General features: G+C 35.3%; 1 protein-coding gene across 1 annotated transcript in view; it reads left to right on the top strand.

The window, feature by feature from the left end:
• LOC149801332 (HCLS1-associated protein X-1-like) overlaps positions 1 to 17,597 on the top strand; it is a 36,932-nt gene that overhangs the window by 5,862 nt on the left and 13,473 nt on the right. Inside the window, exons 2-4 of the mRNA XM_089955381.1 lie at positions 4,543 to 4,700; positions 11,136 to 11,260; positions 16,492 to 16,549. Of these exons, the coding sequence (XP_089811507.1) occupies positions 4,543 to 4,700; positions 11,136 to 11,260; positions 16,492 to 16,549 (341 nt within the window). The remainder of the gene's footprint in view (positions 1 to 4,542; positions 4,701 to 11,135; positions 11,261 to 16,491; positions 16,550 to 17,597) is intronic.

The following is a 17,597-nucleotide window of genomic DNA, read 5'->3' as shown; positions in this document are numbered from 1 at the left end:
TGAAAAGCACCTAACAAATGAGACTTTAGGAGACTTTATGTCAGATATGACAATTTGGTGAATGGTCTAAAACACTTCAAATGATGCCAAAAAAGGCCCACAATCAGTTTAACTTCAAATTCCATCGACATCAAGATCTCACAGATATTATGTTGTATGTAATAGACCATATGGACATCAAAACAGCTTGTTAATGTCCCAGTGTGTGCCATAACCCAGTCTTTTGCAGAGTTTAGTATTTTTATAAAGTCAAATAGTAGATGTTGCAAATTCCATTTAGAAATCTTCACTAATGAATCCCTGCAATCTATCACTGCAACAAGTCTGAAAACTATCCAAGAACAGATGTTAAATCACTTTTACTAGGTCTGCATGAGCTAATTAAAACAAAGTCATACCTTAACTTTGATCTTCCTTCTTCCTTATTCAGTGATGACTATTTCCACCTTTTTGGCTTGAAAATGAATAAATTCCTGTAACAGAATAAGGTTTAAATACTGGTTCAAGAGAACTACTTGCTGAATAAGCACAAATTGTACTTCAGGATGGATGCATCCACTTGGAAATTGAATGAATTCCCCAGGATATCAGTTGATTACCTGTGTGACAATACTATGGGCATATATCAAGTCAAACAGGCTCTAAAGTATACAAATGAGCATCTCACAGAGGAGGTGCACTAAGAGATTATGGCATATATGAATTTTCCATGTCTGCTATATTTAAAAATCCAGTCTGGCCACTACAGAAATAAAATCAATTTGCTGTGGATCCAATACAAGCTAAAATAGTCCGTGGACTCCATCAAAGGATGGTATTGTATCTGCAAGGTTGGTGTTGGGGTTGTTGGGTGTTGTACCCATGTATCTAGTTCCCTGTGGTTTATTGGCTGAAATAGATGGGTAAATGATGAGTTGACAAAGAAAGCATCACTAACTAGTCATCTCAGGGTTACATCATCTATTCCAGAATGTAAATATGACAACGGGGAATCAAATGAGGAGTTGTTGTTCTACACTGTGACCACTACTTTCATCGGTAGTCATCTGGCTCCTTTTATGTTTATATGACAAATGATAATTTTGTATAATTTGAATTGTCATCCATATAATGATGTTTCCATTGTTATGGCATCTTATTTGTGTGATATTGATGAAGAGAGAATGATAATATATAACAATTGCCAGATTAAGGCCTTCCAGGGCCCTTATTACTAAAAATATTATTGTACCCCGCCCCCACTACTAAATGTGAAATAAAAAAAAAAAACATATCAGAAGCTAAAAAAAGGGTGGAAAATACCAGTGCTGCCACTGTTCCAAATCAGAATACTTGTACATGCAGATCAAAATGATAATATATAATTCATTCAGTTTTATCATCAGCAAAAAATAATTTTTTTCTGGTGCCACTGTTGGGCTGCAGATCTTAAGCACGTGCTTGGTATGCTTAATGGATAATCTGGCAATGTACATACCACATTCAAATGAATACAAAAAGGTATATTTTTAAGACATACTTATTAATAATTTGACTTTTTGTGTCCATGTTGGCCTGAATAGTTTATTTTTAATGCTTTATTCTCTCTGATGACTGCAGTCATTGCAAGTTCTGTCTGGTCACCTCCCAGTGAATCTAAGAGGGGTCTAAAGTTAAATACACAAAAATGGCTATTACAGTAACAGTTGCTCATCTCAACTGTACAGACAGCAGGAGTGCATCACCCCTGGATCATATTGTGGGTGGATGAGTGGGGTCATTACAATCATCAGGATTTGCTATTAGTTTTGGTTAACTGCTACCATTAGGTAATGTGTGTTTAATGAGTGCATTTCTTTCATCAGATGCTTCGCCATCTCTTGCTTGCATAGATTTTCTTTTTAACACGTCCTTGAACCTCCAGTTATATGGAAAGCTTTATGGCGAGATATTCGCATGTTTGAATAGGAATATGGACAAGCACATCAGCCTACATGTATAGTATATAGTACTTATAATATATATGCACAAAATTTGCTTTTGAAACTGTTTTCAACTTATAAAAGTCAATGTAATAATGTGACTAGCTTTCCTTTACTGATATATATGAACACATATACAACATTATTTTATTCGCTAAAATGTTTCTTTACGTTTTTCAACCACTTATTTAAATTAAAAAATTTAGAGCAAGGTACTTTATTTTGATAAGAAATAATGTCATATATATTGCTGCAGGAACTTCCATTAGATTTAAAGTTGAAGGGTGAGTTGCCAAAGTGGGCATTTGGTTTGGGGGACCTCTCCTAGTGGGGTACAGACTTTTTAAAGGACCAGGGTGTAAAGTAAAAGTAGCCAGCTAAATAATCCAGCTCCTGTCGGATAAGAAAACCATTTCTGCTGACCTTATATATATACGACAGTTTTAAATGTTATTTTAATTAGATAGTGAGGTTGAGTAGTCAGAATCTTTAGTTATCTCCTTTTTGAAGCATTTCTAAATTTCAACGGCAATATGTCAAATTCCGTTCATATATTTGGCACAAATGAGAGTAAAATGATGGATTTTTTCATGTTTGAAATTTTGCAACAGTTTCATAGATACAAAAAGAACTTAAATGTTAGCTTTCACTGCATTCAACAATCTTTTTCTGACCGCAAGTTATTAAATCTTGTGCACTTTTAAAAAATTGAATTGACAGCATCATCTGTACTTTGTGGCAACCATTGTATGCAGTTCTGTCAGTATCATATATAATAATACACATTTATAAGTCAAGTGGAACTGCAAACTGTACCGACCCAGATCTGACTTCTCATAGTGCATCAGCAGATCTGGGTAGGCTAAGTTTGTTAGGAGTAATCAGTATTACAAACAAAATAGACCCAGATCTGCAGGCAGGTGCATTATGCTATGGCAGATCAGGATCTTTGTTGTTTGCAGTTTGCCTCAACTTATAAGTGAGTATATATGGTATTGTAATAAATTTGGAGTATGTGCATCTAGTTATAGTGCCCCGTTTTAAGGAATTCTTAGATATTTGTGATTACTTGTGTGATTATTAGAATTCGATGCAATAGAAATATTCTTTTGCCCAAAATAATTAGCCAGTTACTAGGAGCAAATGTCATGGTGTAAAGTGTTAGTGAGTTTCCGTGATGGCATGGTTCACTAGTAGTGGATTCAGGTCCAAACTGAATCAATGTCCATGGAATAATAAAGTCCCTACTAAGATCTAGTGGTGTACATTGGTGGTGTGACTACAATGGCAGTATTTATGCTAGGAAACCTATAAATTACACAATGAAATCAATAAGAAGGGACTAGACAGATACTGTTTATGTCACCATGGTGGCAAATGTAGTGCAGTTATACTGTTGGAAAGTGCCTGGAAACCATAGTTTGACTGGCCTAAGGTGGCGTAGTTAAAATAGTTCCCAATATTAAGGGACAGTTGCATAGTTTCTTTGGTGAGAATTGCTGGCAGTATGGAAACTGAATGAAGAGATGCCGTGTGGGTGTGTAGTTGGTGGATATTTGGCGGGTTGTTTTTTCTGTGGTCTTGCATTGATTAGAGTAAAATTTGTATATAAAACGGACATGTTGGGCTTTCTAATTTACAACTGAAGTTGTAGGAAAGTCTTTGGAAATTTGGGGTAAACTTATTACTGTTAGCTGGAATTGTGCCCGGGTTTGACACCACTTGGTAAAGTAAAGACCCCGTGGCTTGTAACAGTATGAAACATTAAAAATAAACCAGGAAGACAGCCAAACTCATTTCTGGTCGAGTAGAAAAAGATGATGAGTTATGGAAAATTAAAGTGGCAAAATGAAAAAATAAAAGGTTGTTAAGGAACCAGTGCAGGATGCCACACCCTTCTAAATACAACTAGCAGGGACACTGCAGTGCTTACAGCAACATAAAGCCATGTACACCAGATGCTATTTTTACAAGGATTCTGGGTAATTTTCTGCAAAGTATTGTGGGTATGACTTGTACCTCAACACATGTATTTGGTCTACAGACCTCAGAACCAGGGAAGAGGTTCTAACATGAGTACGGTAATATAATTCAAAGCTTTGCTAATCTTTTTATTGATCTTGTGTTGATAATGTTTTCTGCTTTATTTTCTACTTGAACATACTGAAAAAAATTAGATCATCTGCTTATAAGATAAGTTGTTATTTTTTTGAATTTGGCAAATTATTTTTTCACTAAATATGAAGTTGTACCTTTTTGAAAACCAAGAGCCTTGTAGTATAGCAAGATATGTAAGTGTAAATACAATGTACAGATTTGTTACATGACTGCATTGCATGATACAGGTCCTTAATGGATACACTGTTTGTTTTATTGAATAATTGCATGTGTAGAATTAATTTACAGTAAAAAATTATGTTTGCCACAAAGCATCACATTACCTAATAATCCTAGCTTACGTCATGTGTTCCAGATTTTTGTTTCATGTTCTGTTTATTCTTTTAAATTTCCTCTTGCATAATGAAATCAGTTTTTCTTTGTACTTTATATGCATTAATTTCTTAATCCCCTTTTAAAACAGAATGCATGATGATGATTCAGATGATGCAAGTGATGAGCCAGGTGATTTTGGTGATGCATTTTCTCAGTTTCATCACGAGATGAAGAGGCAAATAGAAGAGTTTAACAAAGAATTTGAGCAGCTTTTCATGAATTTTGGACATCCACACATTCCACCTGGTAGGTGTCCATGTAGAATACAGTCTGATGAATCAGAATTTAAGCTCAGTTTTTTTTAAATTTCATTTTTACTGAAAATTCTGGTTCAGAGTAGTGTAAAGTTTTGGCATCACACATGGCCCAACATTATTAAACTTTTATACTAAAAGAATAATTGGTAAAAGATGTAATAAATTACAGGCAATTCCAGATGTTGTTTTCTGGACAGAAGTTTAACGTGTGGTTCAGTTTGCACAAAATAAGAAAAATTGTTTTTAGCCCTACAGGCCATAGACCAGAAGTGCATATGGGGTAGTATGTTGTCCATTGTCTGTTGTCATATCTTTGTCTGTTTAACAAGTTTGTCATTGCTACTCCTAATCGGTAGAGGATTGCCTTGAATTTTTACACACATTCATCCTCCAAGTCTACTTGGTTCTAATTGAAAACAGCGCAGCACAGACAACCGATATAGCCACCACAGCAGTCATCTTGAAAATCTTGTTATTGCTACTTTTTCACTAAAAGAGTTTTCATGATGTCTAATTGGATGTAAATGAAAATGATGCCTATCTAGTGTCCAATATCACCACCATGCCAGCCATCTGAATGGATGGTCATGTTAGCATTCTTATAATGTTCAAAAGGCTTCATTCATATTTGGTTCTAAATGAAAATGGTGCTGATTTGACATCCAGTATGGCTACCACAGTGGCCAGCTTGTTATTGTTACTCATCCTGAATAGATGGTCGTATTAACATTAGGTTTTCACTAAGAGATTTCTCATGATGTCTTGTTGGTCCTAAATGAAAATGGTGCTGATTTGACATCCAATATGGCCACCACAGTGGCCAGCTTGTTATTGTTACTCTTCCTGAATATTTGGTCATATCAACATTGGGTTTTCACTGAGAGATTTCTCATGATGTCTGGTTGTGTCCTAAATAAAAATGGTGCTGATCTAACTAAAGTTTGACTGCCACATCAGCCATGAACATATTGTTACTGCTACATCTCCTGAATGGATGGTGATATCAACATTGGGTTTTCATTGAAAGACTTCTTATGATGTCTAGTTGGTGATAGATACAAATGATGCTGATTTGATGTCCAATATGGTCATCACTGTAGTAGTTTTTGAATATCTTCTAATTGCTTCAGAATTTATGGTGGTATCACCATGGGGTTTTTATGTCGAGTTGGTCCAAAATAAAAAATGGTGTCAGTCTGACAGTCACTATGGCCAACATCTTAACAATCTTGTTATGACAACTCTACTTGACCAGAAAGTCATATTGACATTGGGTTTTCACGATGATGTCTTGTTACTCATAAATGAAATTTTGTCATTCTGATGTCCATTATGGCCACCACAAAAGTCATCTTGAAAATCACATTATTGCTAATCCTGACTTGTATATTGAAGATATTGTTTATCTATGCTCCTTTCCAAATGGATGGCTATATTAACATGGGGTTTCTGCAATAGACTTCTCATGATAAATAATTTGTCCTAAATAAAAATGGTGCCGGTTGTATATCCAGTATGGTTATCATGATGAATGTCTTAAAAATCATGTCACTATCCCTGAACGGATGATTATTATTTCAGGTAAAATTTTCTGATGATGTCGACTTTGTCCTAAATGAAAATGGTGCAAAGGTGACATTCAGAATGTGTACCACAGCAGCTAATTTGATAATCTTGTCATTACTGAAGAATATCAGAGATGGTTTTCACACTGAACAGTAATGATCTTAGCTTCATTTCCTGGAAATTATTTTCTTCCAGTAGAGAATCAGTCCCTTCAAGACGGGGCCCCGAGTGGCCGAGTAATCTAAAACGCTCTCCTTTACGGATCATTGCCATCTCACCTCTGTCTGCGTGGGTTCGAGTCTCCAATTCGGCCAGTGTGGGTATGTGAGAAAGCTTGCCAGTAGCTTCTCGTGGGTCAGTGGTTCTTTCCGGGGTTTTCCCGGGTTCTTCCTCAACCATTAATACTGGCTGCCATGTAAAGCCTATCGTGTGCTGAAAATGGCGTTAAACCCTACAACAATAACAACAACCCTTCAAGAGAGTCTTGTTACACTTAAAATGTAGTCTTTTATTGAAGTGAAGGGATTCAGCTGAACCCCTCTAAATATGCCTTTCTAAGTACACTTCTTGTTCTTTGTACAATTCGTTTACGCTGTTTGCATAGGAAGAAGATACTTTTAAATGTTCTCAGTGATTAATTCATGCAGGATAAGAATAAGGATAATATAAATCAGAGGTCTCAAACATGCTGGCCACATGCGGCTTGCCATGCCATATCCTGTGACCTGCAAAATGATTGACATCACAAGGGGTCATGAGAGTTAACAAAGGTGGTGTGGCCCTTGGGCCACTGAAAATGCCCTCATATGGCCTCACTGTGGTTTGAGTTTGAGACTCCTGGTATAAATGATAGTTCTAACATACCATAAAATTATTCTCATTTAAGCACTGGTCTAAAGTTGATTCCCTTCAAATTTAAATAGTTAATTTGCATTTTGTATATGTCCTTCCAAAATTGAAAATTTTTAATTTAAAGTTTGATTAAAACTGACACTTAAAATAAAACTAAGTTACCTACAGCAAGCTGCCAGGGGATTGTGAGTAAAAGTGATATGGTTCCTTACTGATACTAAAACTATGGACCACTCTGGTGGCCTAGTGGTTAGAACGTCTGCCTTGGAAGCAGGAGGTCGTGGGTTCAAACCACTGCTGAGTCGTACCAAAGACTTACAAAAATGGTACTAACAGCTGCCTCGCTAGGCGCTCAGCATTAAGAGTTTAGTGTTGGGAGTGGTCAGCCTGGTGTCAGGATAATGTGACTGGGTGGGACATCATGCTACATATCTGCGGCATGATGCCCCTGTGTTAGACATCACTATAAACTGCCACATTGCAGACATCGTAGCAAATATGACTGAAAAATTGTTAAAGCTACGTTAAAATTACTAATCACGCACACACACACTAAAACTATGTGCTTATGTCTGATGCTGTGGTGACTTTACATTTGGATTTATATTTCACAAACTGAAATGTTATATTCCCACACAGCTTTGATGAAGGTCACATTCCTGTGGGATTACTAAATTTGATTAAATACGTACAACTTTTAACTCTGTTATGAATTTGCTTTTTATTCCTTCTCTCTCTCTCTCTCTCTAACACACACACAGACACACACACACCTCTGTCCCCTTAATGAAAATGGATTGAAATCTTAGAGACCATTTGATACCATTTGTTAAATTTATACATTTCTATATTTTGAATGATTCACATCCATCTTACACTTAAGTCTTATTCCTGGAGCCATGAACTATATCACTGCTAATTACCTTCATTATGTCACATTAAATGTCCCAGAAAATGGAGCCATTTTATACACAAACACACAGCATCACATGGAAAAAAGATCATGTGGCTTCACACATACAAGGCAGCATGACAGAGTGCAATCAGGTAATGAAGTGTCAAACTGCCACTGTCTTGAACATTAGCATATTCATATGGCATGCATTGTTATCAACAGAAAACAAGATTTTATTTTTCAAAACAAATGGGGTACTGTTAAAGCATATTATGATGCTGTGTTTATTTGCTTTGGGCTGTGTTGATCATAGATGAGAAGATTGCATGGGATAGACTGTTGTTGTCAGTCATCCATCATCTATCCATCCATTAGCACAAGCTGACTATAACTACTCCTCCATGAATCCTAAACTATATGGAGGATTACCATGAAACTTTATGTACACATTCATTTCTACATCCGTTTGGTCCTAAATGAAAATGGTGCTGCTTAGAAATCCAATATGGCCACCATAGTAGTAATCTTGAACATCTTGTAATTGCTATTTCTCCAGAATGGATGGTCATATCAACATGGGGGCTTCACTGAAAGACTATTTATTATGCCTATCGTTAGTCCTAAATGAAAATGTTGCTGATATGATATCCAATTAGGGCACCTCCATGGCCATTTGAAATCTTGTCATCGCTACTCCTTAATGGAAAATCATATTGACATGGTATTTTCACTAAGACTTCTTATGATGTCTAGTTTGTCCTGAATAAAATGGTCCTACTTAGATATGGCCACCATGGCCATCTGGAAAATCTTATCACAACTCCTCTTGAATGAATGGTCATATCTATATGGGGTTTTCAATGAAAGACATCTTATGAAGTCTGGTTGGGCCTAAATGAAAATGGTGCTGATCTGACATCCAATATGGCCATAATAGCAGCCTGCTTTAAAATCTTTTTAACACTACACATAAATTTTGAAAGTTATCTTGGCAAGGAGTTTTTACCAGAGAATTCTCTTGATCATACTAAAGGAAAGTGGTGCTAATGTTCAGTAAGACCACCACAGTGGCTATCTTGAAAATCTTGTTATTGCTCCTTTTCTTAAAGGGAAAGTTATATCAACACGGGGTTTTCACCTGAAGACTTTTTATGATATCTGGTTAGTCCTAAATGAAAGCAGTGCTGATCTGACATTAGATATGGTCACCATGGCACCCATCTTTAAAATCTTGTTGCTACTCCTTCTCAATGGATATATCAACGTAGGCTTTTTCCTTAAGACTTCTTATGAGGTCAAGTTGGTCCTGAATGAAAATGATACTGATCTTCGTAGTGACCATCTTGTTTTCATTACTTCTTCAGATTTGACAAAGAATTTTCATGAAAAGATATGATATCTAGTTGGCCCTTAAATGAAAATCGTGTTCCAACTTCTCCAGAATGGATGGTCATAATTGGCATGGGATTTTCACGTAAAGTCTTCTAATATTGTCTGGTTGGTCCTTAATGAAAATGGTGCCAATATTACACCCAGTATCGTGGCTAATTTCAGAATCTTATTGCTCAAGAATCTCAGTGATGGTTCCAATACGCAGTACCGGTAGTCAAAAAAAAGAAACATTTTTATTTTCTTGAATTCTTGGATATTCTTTTCAGGCTGTAGAGCATCTATTACAGGGAAGTCAATTAGTTAGAAGTTGGAATTAAAAAGAAAAGATCACAACACAGTAAACAATCATTAAATCTTTATTTTGTAGAAAATATAATATTTCAATAGAATTAGTACATTTTATTTGCATGTTAAAAAATTTCTTTATCAAACATGGTAAACCCTCTGAAGTTGGTACTTTAAAATTTCAGATCTCTTAAAATGCACTTACTAAAGTGTACATCAGTATTGTCATTAGGTTCCTTTAATTATTCTATAATTCAATGCTTATTATACTTTTTATAGAATCTGTTTGGTCCTGATAGTTGACTGATGTATTTCGTAGTTGTCATCAAAAAAATTCCAGATGAGAATTATTGATCACTATCAGTTTTTACAATCATGGCTGAATAATAAACTGCGTCAAGAAAATAGGACATTGGGTTTACTAAATACTAGTGCTGGGTAATAATCCCCCATTATGTCGAACTTTCAATGTCGAATTATAGCCATGGCCATGGTGGCCTATCATGTGCTGAAAAATGGTGTTAAACCTAACCCACAAAAGTACGTGCAACCATTCAGTTGGGTTTACGCTGGATTACACATGTTGGATGGCCTCATAAAAAATGGCCAATACTTCTTACACTATTAATGAGCAAGTGAAATAACTGAAGGTATGTGTAATCAGATTTGGAAAAATGACACCATTTGCTGAAATAGTATAACATGCCTGCATGACCTGTACCGGTATGGCTTGTACTTTACAAGTCCCCACATAATTGAAAATGTCTATAAAAAGTCTCTGAATTAGGACAAGCTGCTGTAAAAAACTGAATGTATTTTTTTCTAAAGAGAGGAAACAAAACCGGTTTGAAACCAAGGTCCTTTTGTTGCATATCTGCTTAACCAATCAATATCAGCACAAGTAAGATTGTTTCATTATGTTGCTGATGTTGCATTTTTGTTTATGAGTACTCTTATAGAAACTATAAAATCTTGGCAGAGGCAACTGTGGGTAATAAAGAAGCATAGCTGAGTTTCACCAGTGGTTTGTGATGATGAACAAGGTCCCTCCGTTATAAAACTGTAAGTCAAATCCAGATCCTGACAAATCAAAAGGCTGCATGTTAATTTTGAGTAATGTTTACAAGCTTGGAGTTACATTTGTTTTTTTTACAGTTCTGTGATGGAGGGGACATATCTTTTGATTGTACAGAAAAATTGAAGCCTGTCATGAAAAGATACCCTGAGTTTCAATACCAGATTTGTCAACAGAATAGTTCACAACTCTGACCTCATTTGTCATGGTCACTGATAACTTATATTAAACTAAATGTAAGGATGGATGATGTTTGTGAAGATTAACCTTGATGAAATGATACATTTACTGTACGATGGCTTGAATAGGCAGTATTTGGCCTATAACTTATTGTTTTCACATTTTTCTCATTTTTTTAGTCACTGAGTTGCCAGAAAAAGAGCCCAGTCTGAATAACCCAAGAGATTACATGCTGAAAGATTCTGAATCTAATGAAGATGATAGCAGATCAAAATGGGGACACAGATCGAGGCCAGCATTACCGGTAATTATTTGAAAATGCTAGGTTTATGATTTTGAAAGTGACCCTTGTATTTGATTCTTTTAAATATAGACAGTAATGTATATTTCTTTAAAGTGTCAGTACCCAAGGCACCACCTTATTTTGCTTGTAGTAATTTGGTGGTCACAAATCTGTACTATATACATGCAGTCTGCAGACAACAAATATGATTCTGCCAATGTAAGCCTACCTGTGTTTCATTGTTAAATGCTGAATATTTCATAACTTGTACATTATTCCAGGTTGTAACATCGCATTATAGTTTGGAGGTTTGTAGATGTGCAGGGTTGATTTAGGAATGTAGATCTCTTTCTTGATGTAGAGCAAGAAGTTGTGGGAAGCTGCATATTAACCCTTTACCTCACAGAGCATAGTGACAAAGTGCAGCACGCTATAAATAGAACACCTGTTACCTAGCCGACCGCATACGCATAGGCTTGCCTGTGAACTGTTAAGCAATGTAGTGCATGTTACGTTTAACAGCAATTTTAACCATTTTACATTTTTGGTACACATATATGTGGAAAAATTTAAGAGTAAAGTCTGATTGCTATAGCTGTGTAATTATTTTTTCACAGAAAAACTTTTTATGTGCTTTAAAATTTTGAGAGAACTCATTCACCGTCATGTCAGTGAGGCCGCTTGACTTACCGTAGATGCCATTTTTCATACTCGAAATTTACATGTTTTTCGTCTGCGTCTACATTACTAAGTCATCTGAATTTGATAATTTATAAAAACTAATTGCTGCCTACATCAATATCAGAGCCTTTACCTAAATTACTGAATCTTTCATAGTTGTGATTCTAATCGTGAAAACTTCATAAATACTGAATGAAATCCGCGACCACCATTTTGGAGAGTGAAGATTATGACCCAGTTACTTTAAATAGCAGATATCGACCAGTGCATAAACAGTGACCACGTGATCTGAGGTAATTGTCATTCGCAGAAATGAATGTAGTATCTAATGGGGGGGGGGGTTACCCGAAGGTGGCGCTATGAAAACCAGCTCAAAATGGCTGATGTTTACAGCAGGCGTCAAAAGGCGCTTCCATGTGAATGGAGTAGAGGCGTTAAAAGGCGCTTCCATGTGAATGGAGTAGAGGCGTCCAAAGACACTTGCATGGGGTAAAGGGTTAAATGATACAATAATTCACTTTCCAGTTATATTCATCTTCTGTGATACAACAATTCACTTTCCAGTCATATTCATCTTCTTTGATACAACAATCCCCTTTCCAGTCATATTCATCTTCTGTGATAAAACTATCCTCTTTCCAGTCATATTCACCTTCTGTGATACAATAATCCTCTTTCCAGTCATATTCATCTTCTGTGATACAACAATCCACTTTCCAGTCATATTGTTACAACTATTTGGCACGGTTATTTCAGTCATAACATTCTGGGTTCACCTGGTACTGGCTTGAGGTGAAATGAATGTAGCATTTTGATTGTGTGTTTGTATTGATATTTTTGGACAATAAAAGGCTAGAACGACAGAGGAAATTATAGAGAAGAACGAAGAAATGTGTACTATTTATGATGTAAATAAATACAGAATAAATTATGTTTTACTTTTTATTGTGTTCTCTTATTTCCTTTTTCTAGTATTCACAAAATCACAATTACATTGACATACACAATAATAAAGTTACTTCATGACCATACATTTACTATACAACATAAGCAAACAAGATTAATATCAATACACAATTTTTCATGTATCTTTAAGAAATAATGATTTTAGCATAAATGTTTTATAAATTAAATTTTAAAAATAATGAAGATTATGTTATTATAACATCAAAGTATAATCCTATTGGTGGAGAATTGTACTAACCCTATTTATAGAAACTCTCTATAAAGTAAAACCTTCAAATGAAAATCTGGGCAATTCTGAAATTTTAGACAAACCCATAATTTATATAAATCAAAATCTGGACAAGTCCAAAATTTGTATAAATCAAAATCTGGGCAAATCCGAATTTTGGTATTGTAATAACCTAACACTTTCAGAGATGGTTTTTACCTGAATATAATTAGTCATGACTGATAAAAATTTGGATTTAGAATTTTGAAATTTTGGTCTGAAAGGAGACAGACTGATCTGACTTCAATGTTGTCAGTCTCACGTCTGCAATGACGGATCCTTATTTATACTCTCGGTACCCTTGGAGAACTTTGGATGTTTACATAAACATAAACAATGGGGACACTTGAGTTTCTCCAATTCTGGTTAGAAATGGGAATGCTACCACCTTGTGCTCAGCAACATAGAATGCTGAGAACAATGGCACCATTAGAAACTTAGTGGAACACATTCCGGGAGGCAATATTTTATTAAAATACACTGTAAAAAAGTAAGGCAACAAAATATCATCATCTAGTAATACATAAGTATCTAACAGTTACTCGAAACATAATGACGAGTTTTAATAATCATCAGAATGGATGGAATGAGTGTCAGTTGATCTCATTCAAATGTTTGCAACATTTTAAATAATTGTACTCAACATATAGATAAGATACAATTGTAAGACTTGCATAGCATTATTCATCTTCTGTGATACAACAATCCTGTTTCCAGTCGTATTCATCTTCTGTGGTACAACAATCCACTTTCCAGTCATATTCATCTTCTGTGATACAACAATCCACTTTCCAGTCATCATTCATCATCACTGCTCTGGTGGCCTAATGGTTAGAGCATCTGCCTCAGATGTGGGAGGTCGTGGGTTCGATCACCAGCCGAGTCATACCAAAGACTTACAAAAATGGTACTAACAGCTGCCTCGCTTGGCACTCAGCATCAAGAGGTTAGTGTTAGGACTGGTCGGCCTGGTGTCAGGATAATGTGACTGGGTGGGACATCATGCTACATGTCTGCGGCATGATGCCCCAGTGCTAGACATCACCATAAACTGCCACATTGCAGACATCATAGCGATATGACTGAAAAATTGTTAAAGCTACATTAAAAATCCAAATCACATCACATCACATATTCATCTTCTGTGATACAACAGTCCACTTTCCAGTCATATTCATCTTCTGTGATACAACAATCCACTTTCCAGTTAGATTTGTCTTCTGTGATACGGCAACCCACTTTCCAGTCATATTTATCTTCTGTGATACAACAGTCCACTTTCCAGTCATATTCATCTTCTGTGATACAACTATCCACTTTCCAGTCATATTCATCTTCTGTGATACAACAATCCACTTTCCAGTTAGATTTATCTTCTGTGATACGGCAACCCACTTTCCAGTCATATTTATCTTCTGTGATACAACAGTCCACTTTCCAGTCATATTCATCTTCTGTGGTTTTTGTCTCCGTTATGAAAATAGGTGAAACATAGGTAGAACTTTCCCTGTGACAGTCTTGGTTGGCGCCTGAATTTCCCAGATAGTTGCCAAATTTTGATTTGAAAAATACTGACAAGTTTGATTATGAAGTATTCCAGAAAACATCAGCACAATTCAGTTTTCTCTTGCAGAAGTGCCATCTATTCATCTAAGGTCATTACTCATTATTTACAATTGTTTTTTTCTCTTGATTCTCTTCTTTTCCTTAAATTTTTCTTTTAAACTAACAAAAGCTTGATTTATTGCCAAAATTGTGCATGTTCCTTCTGTTAAGGTATTGTATCACTTGTATCATATATACAGACTTAAAAAAATATGTTACACTAGTGACTTTATGGCTAAAATATATTCACACTACTTAATTTTCAATCACCATCTGAAAAATTTTATTGCAATTAGTGATTTTGGGAGACACTGGTAGTGACAAAGGCATTGTTGTTGTTATACATGGTTTGTCAGGATTTCAAAAATTTGAGAGTTGTTTGAAAACTATTGGAAACATTTGTTTTTTGCTTGAAAAGTCTTAGTTTATTGAAAAACATTTTTCCAAATTTCTTTTAATATTTCTGAGGGAATACAGAAAGTTAATTTTTAATTAAATATTTTTATTTACTTAAATTGCAAAAATAACGAGTACATAAGTACATAAAATGGAAGACAAGTGGGTGGATCAAATGACACACAATACAGGTAGTGATTGGATTGAGTAGCATACCTTTGCTGTAGTGGCATGCTAATTGGTTTCCTGTTGTTTTTTCTACTTTTGTACCTATTTATGCTGTAATCAGGTAATAAACAGAATACTTAATGAAGTCCTTGAAAAGTAACTTGTACTATGAAACCAGACCCTTCACAGTGAGTTACCTCCCTTTAATAGGATGTCACCAATGCCACGGTGCTGTAAATTGGTGGTAAAAACCATATGTTTTGATAACCGTTTTGCGCACAGTTTAAAATTCTTTTGCGGCATTCTTTTTTCATCAGTAGCTTCAGTGCAGAATAACGTAGATTTGTCAAATTCAGTAGAAGGAAAAGTAGGCAATTCTTTACCAGTAATGTTGGAACACAGGGCTGACTGTTTCTAAGTAGCATGTAGCAGATATCACAATATACTGATGGGATAACAATAAAGTGGATCTGAGGTGCCATACATTGTCTGGTTCTTTTCATGCATTTTTGATTTGATTTCATTCAGTGATAAGAGAAGCAAGGTTGGGTTGGCATGGTTATGTACTAATACATATATGTGATTGACTAAGATTTAGATTACCTGGAGATGAAAGCAGCATTTTGGAAGCAATATATTCTAAAAGAGTAGGAGCTATGATGGACATGGTATGAAGTTAAGAATATGAACTGTCCTGAGCATGTTATAAAACTAAATGTGTATGAACTGTGATGCACATGTTATGAAACTAAAAGTATATGAACTGTGATCCACGTTATGAAACTAAAAGTGTGTGAACTGTGATGCACATGTTATGAAACTAAAAGTGTATGAACTGTGATGCACATGGTATGAAACTAAAAGTGTAAGAGCTGTGATGCACATGTTATGAAATTAAAAGTGTATGAACTGTGATGCACGTTATGAAACTAAAAGTGTATGAGCTGTGACACCCATGTTATAAAAGTAAAAAGAGTTTGTGCTGTCATGAGTATGTTATAAAACTTGATCAGTGCATTTTCCAGTAGCTTTAGTGACTAGGCTAGTTTTGGATTATGACATTGTTGAGCAGGGGAGACACAAAATTTTGCTTGCTTCTTGTTAAAATTTGCAGAAATTATTCCATTGCTATTTCCATCATATACACAGGAAAATATTTTTTCTTCAGTTTGGAAATTTTTTCTCATGGACACAGGATACCATCCCACAAAAGAAAGAAGACAGAGGTGAGTTTATATGTTAAGAGATGAGTGCTTGGAAGAGTCAAAACACCTTGAGTGGTAAATATTGCAGATGCAGTTTGTTGGCTTTGGTGGGGATTGGCCTGATGGTAGAACAGTAGTGAAGGGTACTATAATGAATGAGACCTATAGATCAACTAATCCTGTCTTTTTTATATCTAAACTGCATTTTTTGAAAATTATGGACATCTATTCTTGCATATTACCACCTATTAAATACTAGTTCCTAACAACACAATAACTTAGGCATTGCAAGACCACCAGTTTATAATTGACTTTTAAGAAAACCTCAAAAATGCTGCATCTTGCAGCTGAAATACTTTGTAAGCAGATATCTTAGCAGTACTCAGTTTTTAATAATTAATTGATATGTAATGACATGATATTTTCTGTGTTGATATAGAATGCATCATTATCTGCACTACTATTAGAATATCGTAAAATTACAGGTGTGACATTATATCAGTGTATGTATTAGCACTTGAAAAATGATGTATCATCTAATACATAAATTAAAGTTGAGAAAAAAAGAAAATTGAATAGCATTTTATATCATCAGTAACAGTAATAAAGATGTTAGTGCTGTGTATTATTGTCCCTCTGAGGGACATTGGTTATCATACTGGTGCCCCAGCTTCGTAAGAGGAACCACACTGATCGTCAGAGTCATGGCTAATCAATGCAACTACATGTACCTACACAGACCATTTGAGTCTGAGGTTAGTCTTATTTGTGTTGTCATTTTTAATGAATTTTGTCAAAAACATTGAAACATTTATTAATAATGCTTAAGTTTCTGGCTCATGACTTTAATTTCTGTATTTACTGTTACATTTTGTGGAGTCCATGAAATATGAGGTATAAATTAGCAGGGATTTCTGCAGGAAAGTGGCAGATTTCAGCTTGTGGTAGCACTGACAGAATCTGCAAAATGGTCATGATATATGTCACTGAAGATGCACACATTCTTTCATGAAGTTAAAGAAAAAAATGAATTGTTTTAATATATATATCTATATCTATCTATCTAAAT

Source organism: Sinohyriopsis cumingii, chromosome 4 (assembly GCF_028554795.1).
Source record: "Sinohyriopsis cumingii isolate HCF-2022 chromosome 4, ASM2855479v2, whole genome shotgun sequence".
In the NCBI taxonomy this organism is placed as follows: Eukaryota; Metazoa; Mollusca; class Bivalvia; order Unionida; family Unionidae; genus Sinohyriopsis; species Sinohyriopsis cumingii.
This window is presented reverse-complemented; position numbering and strand designations above follow the sequence as displayed.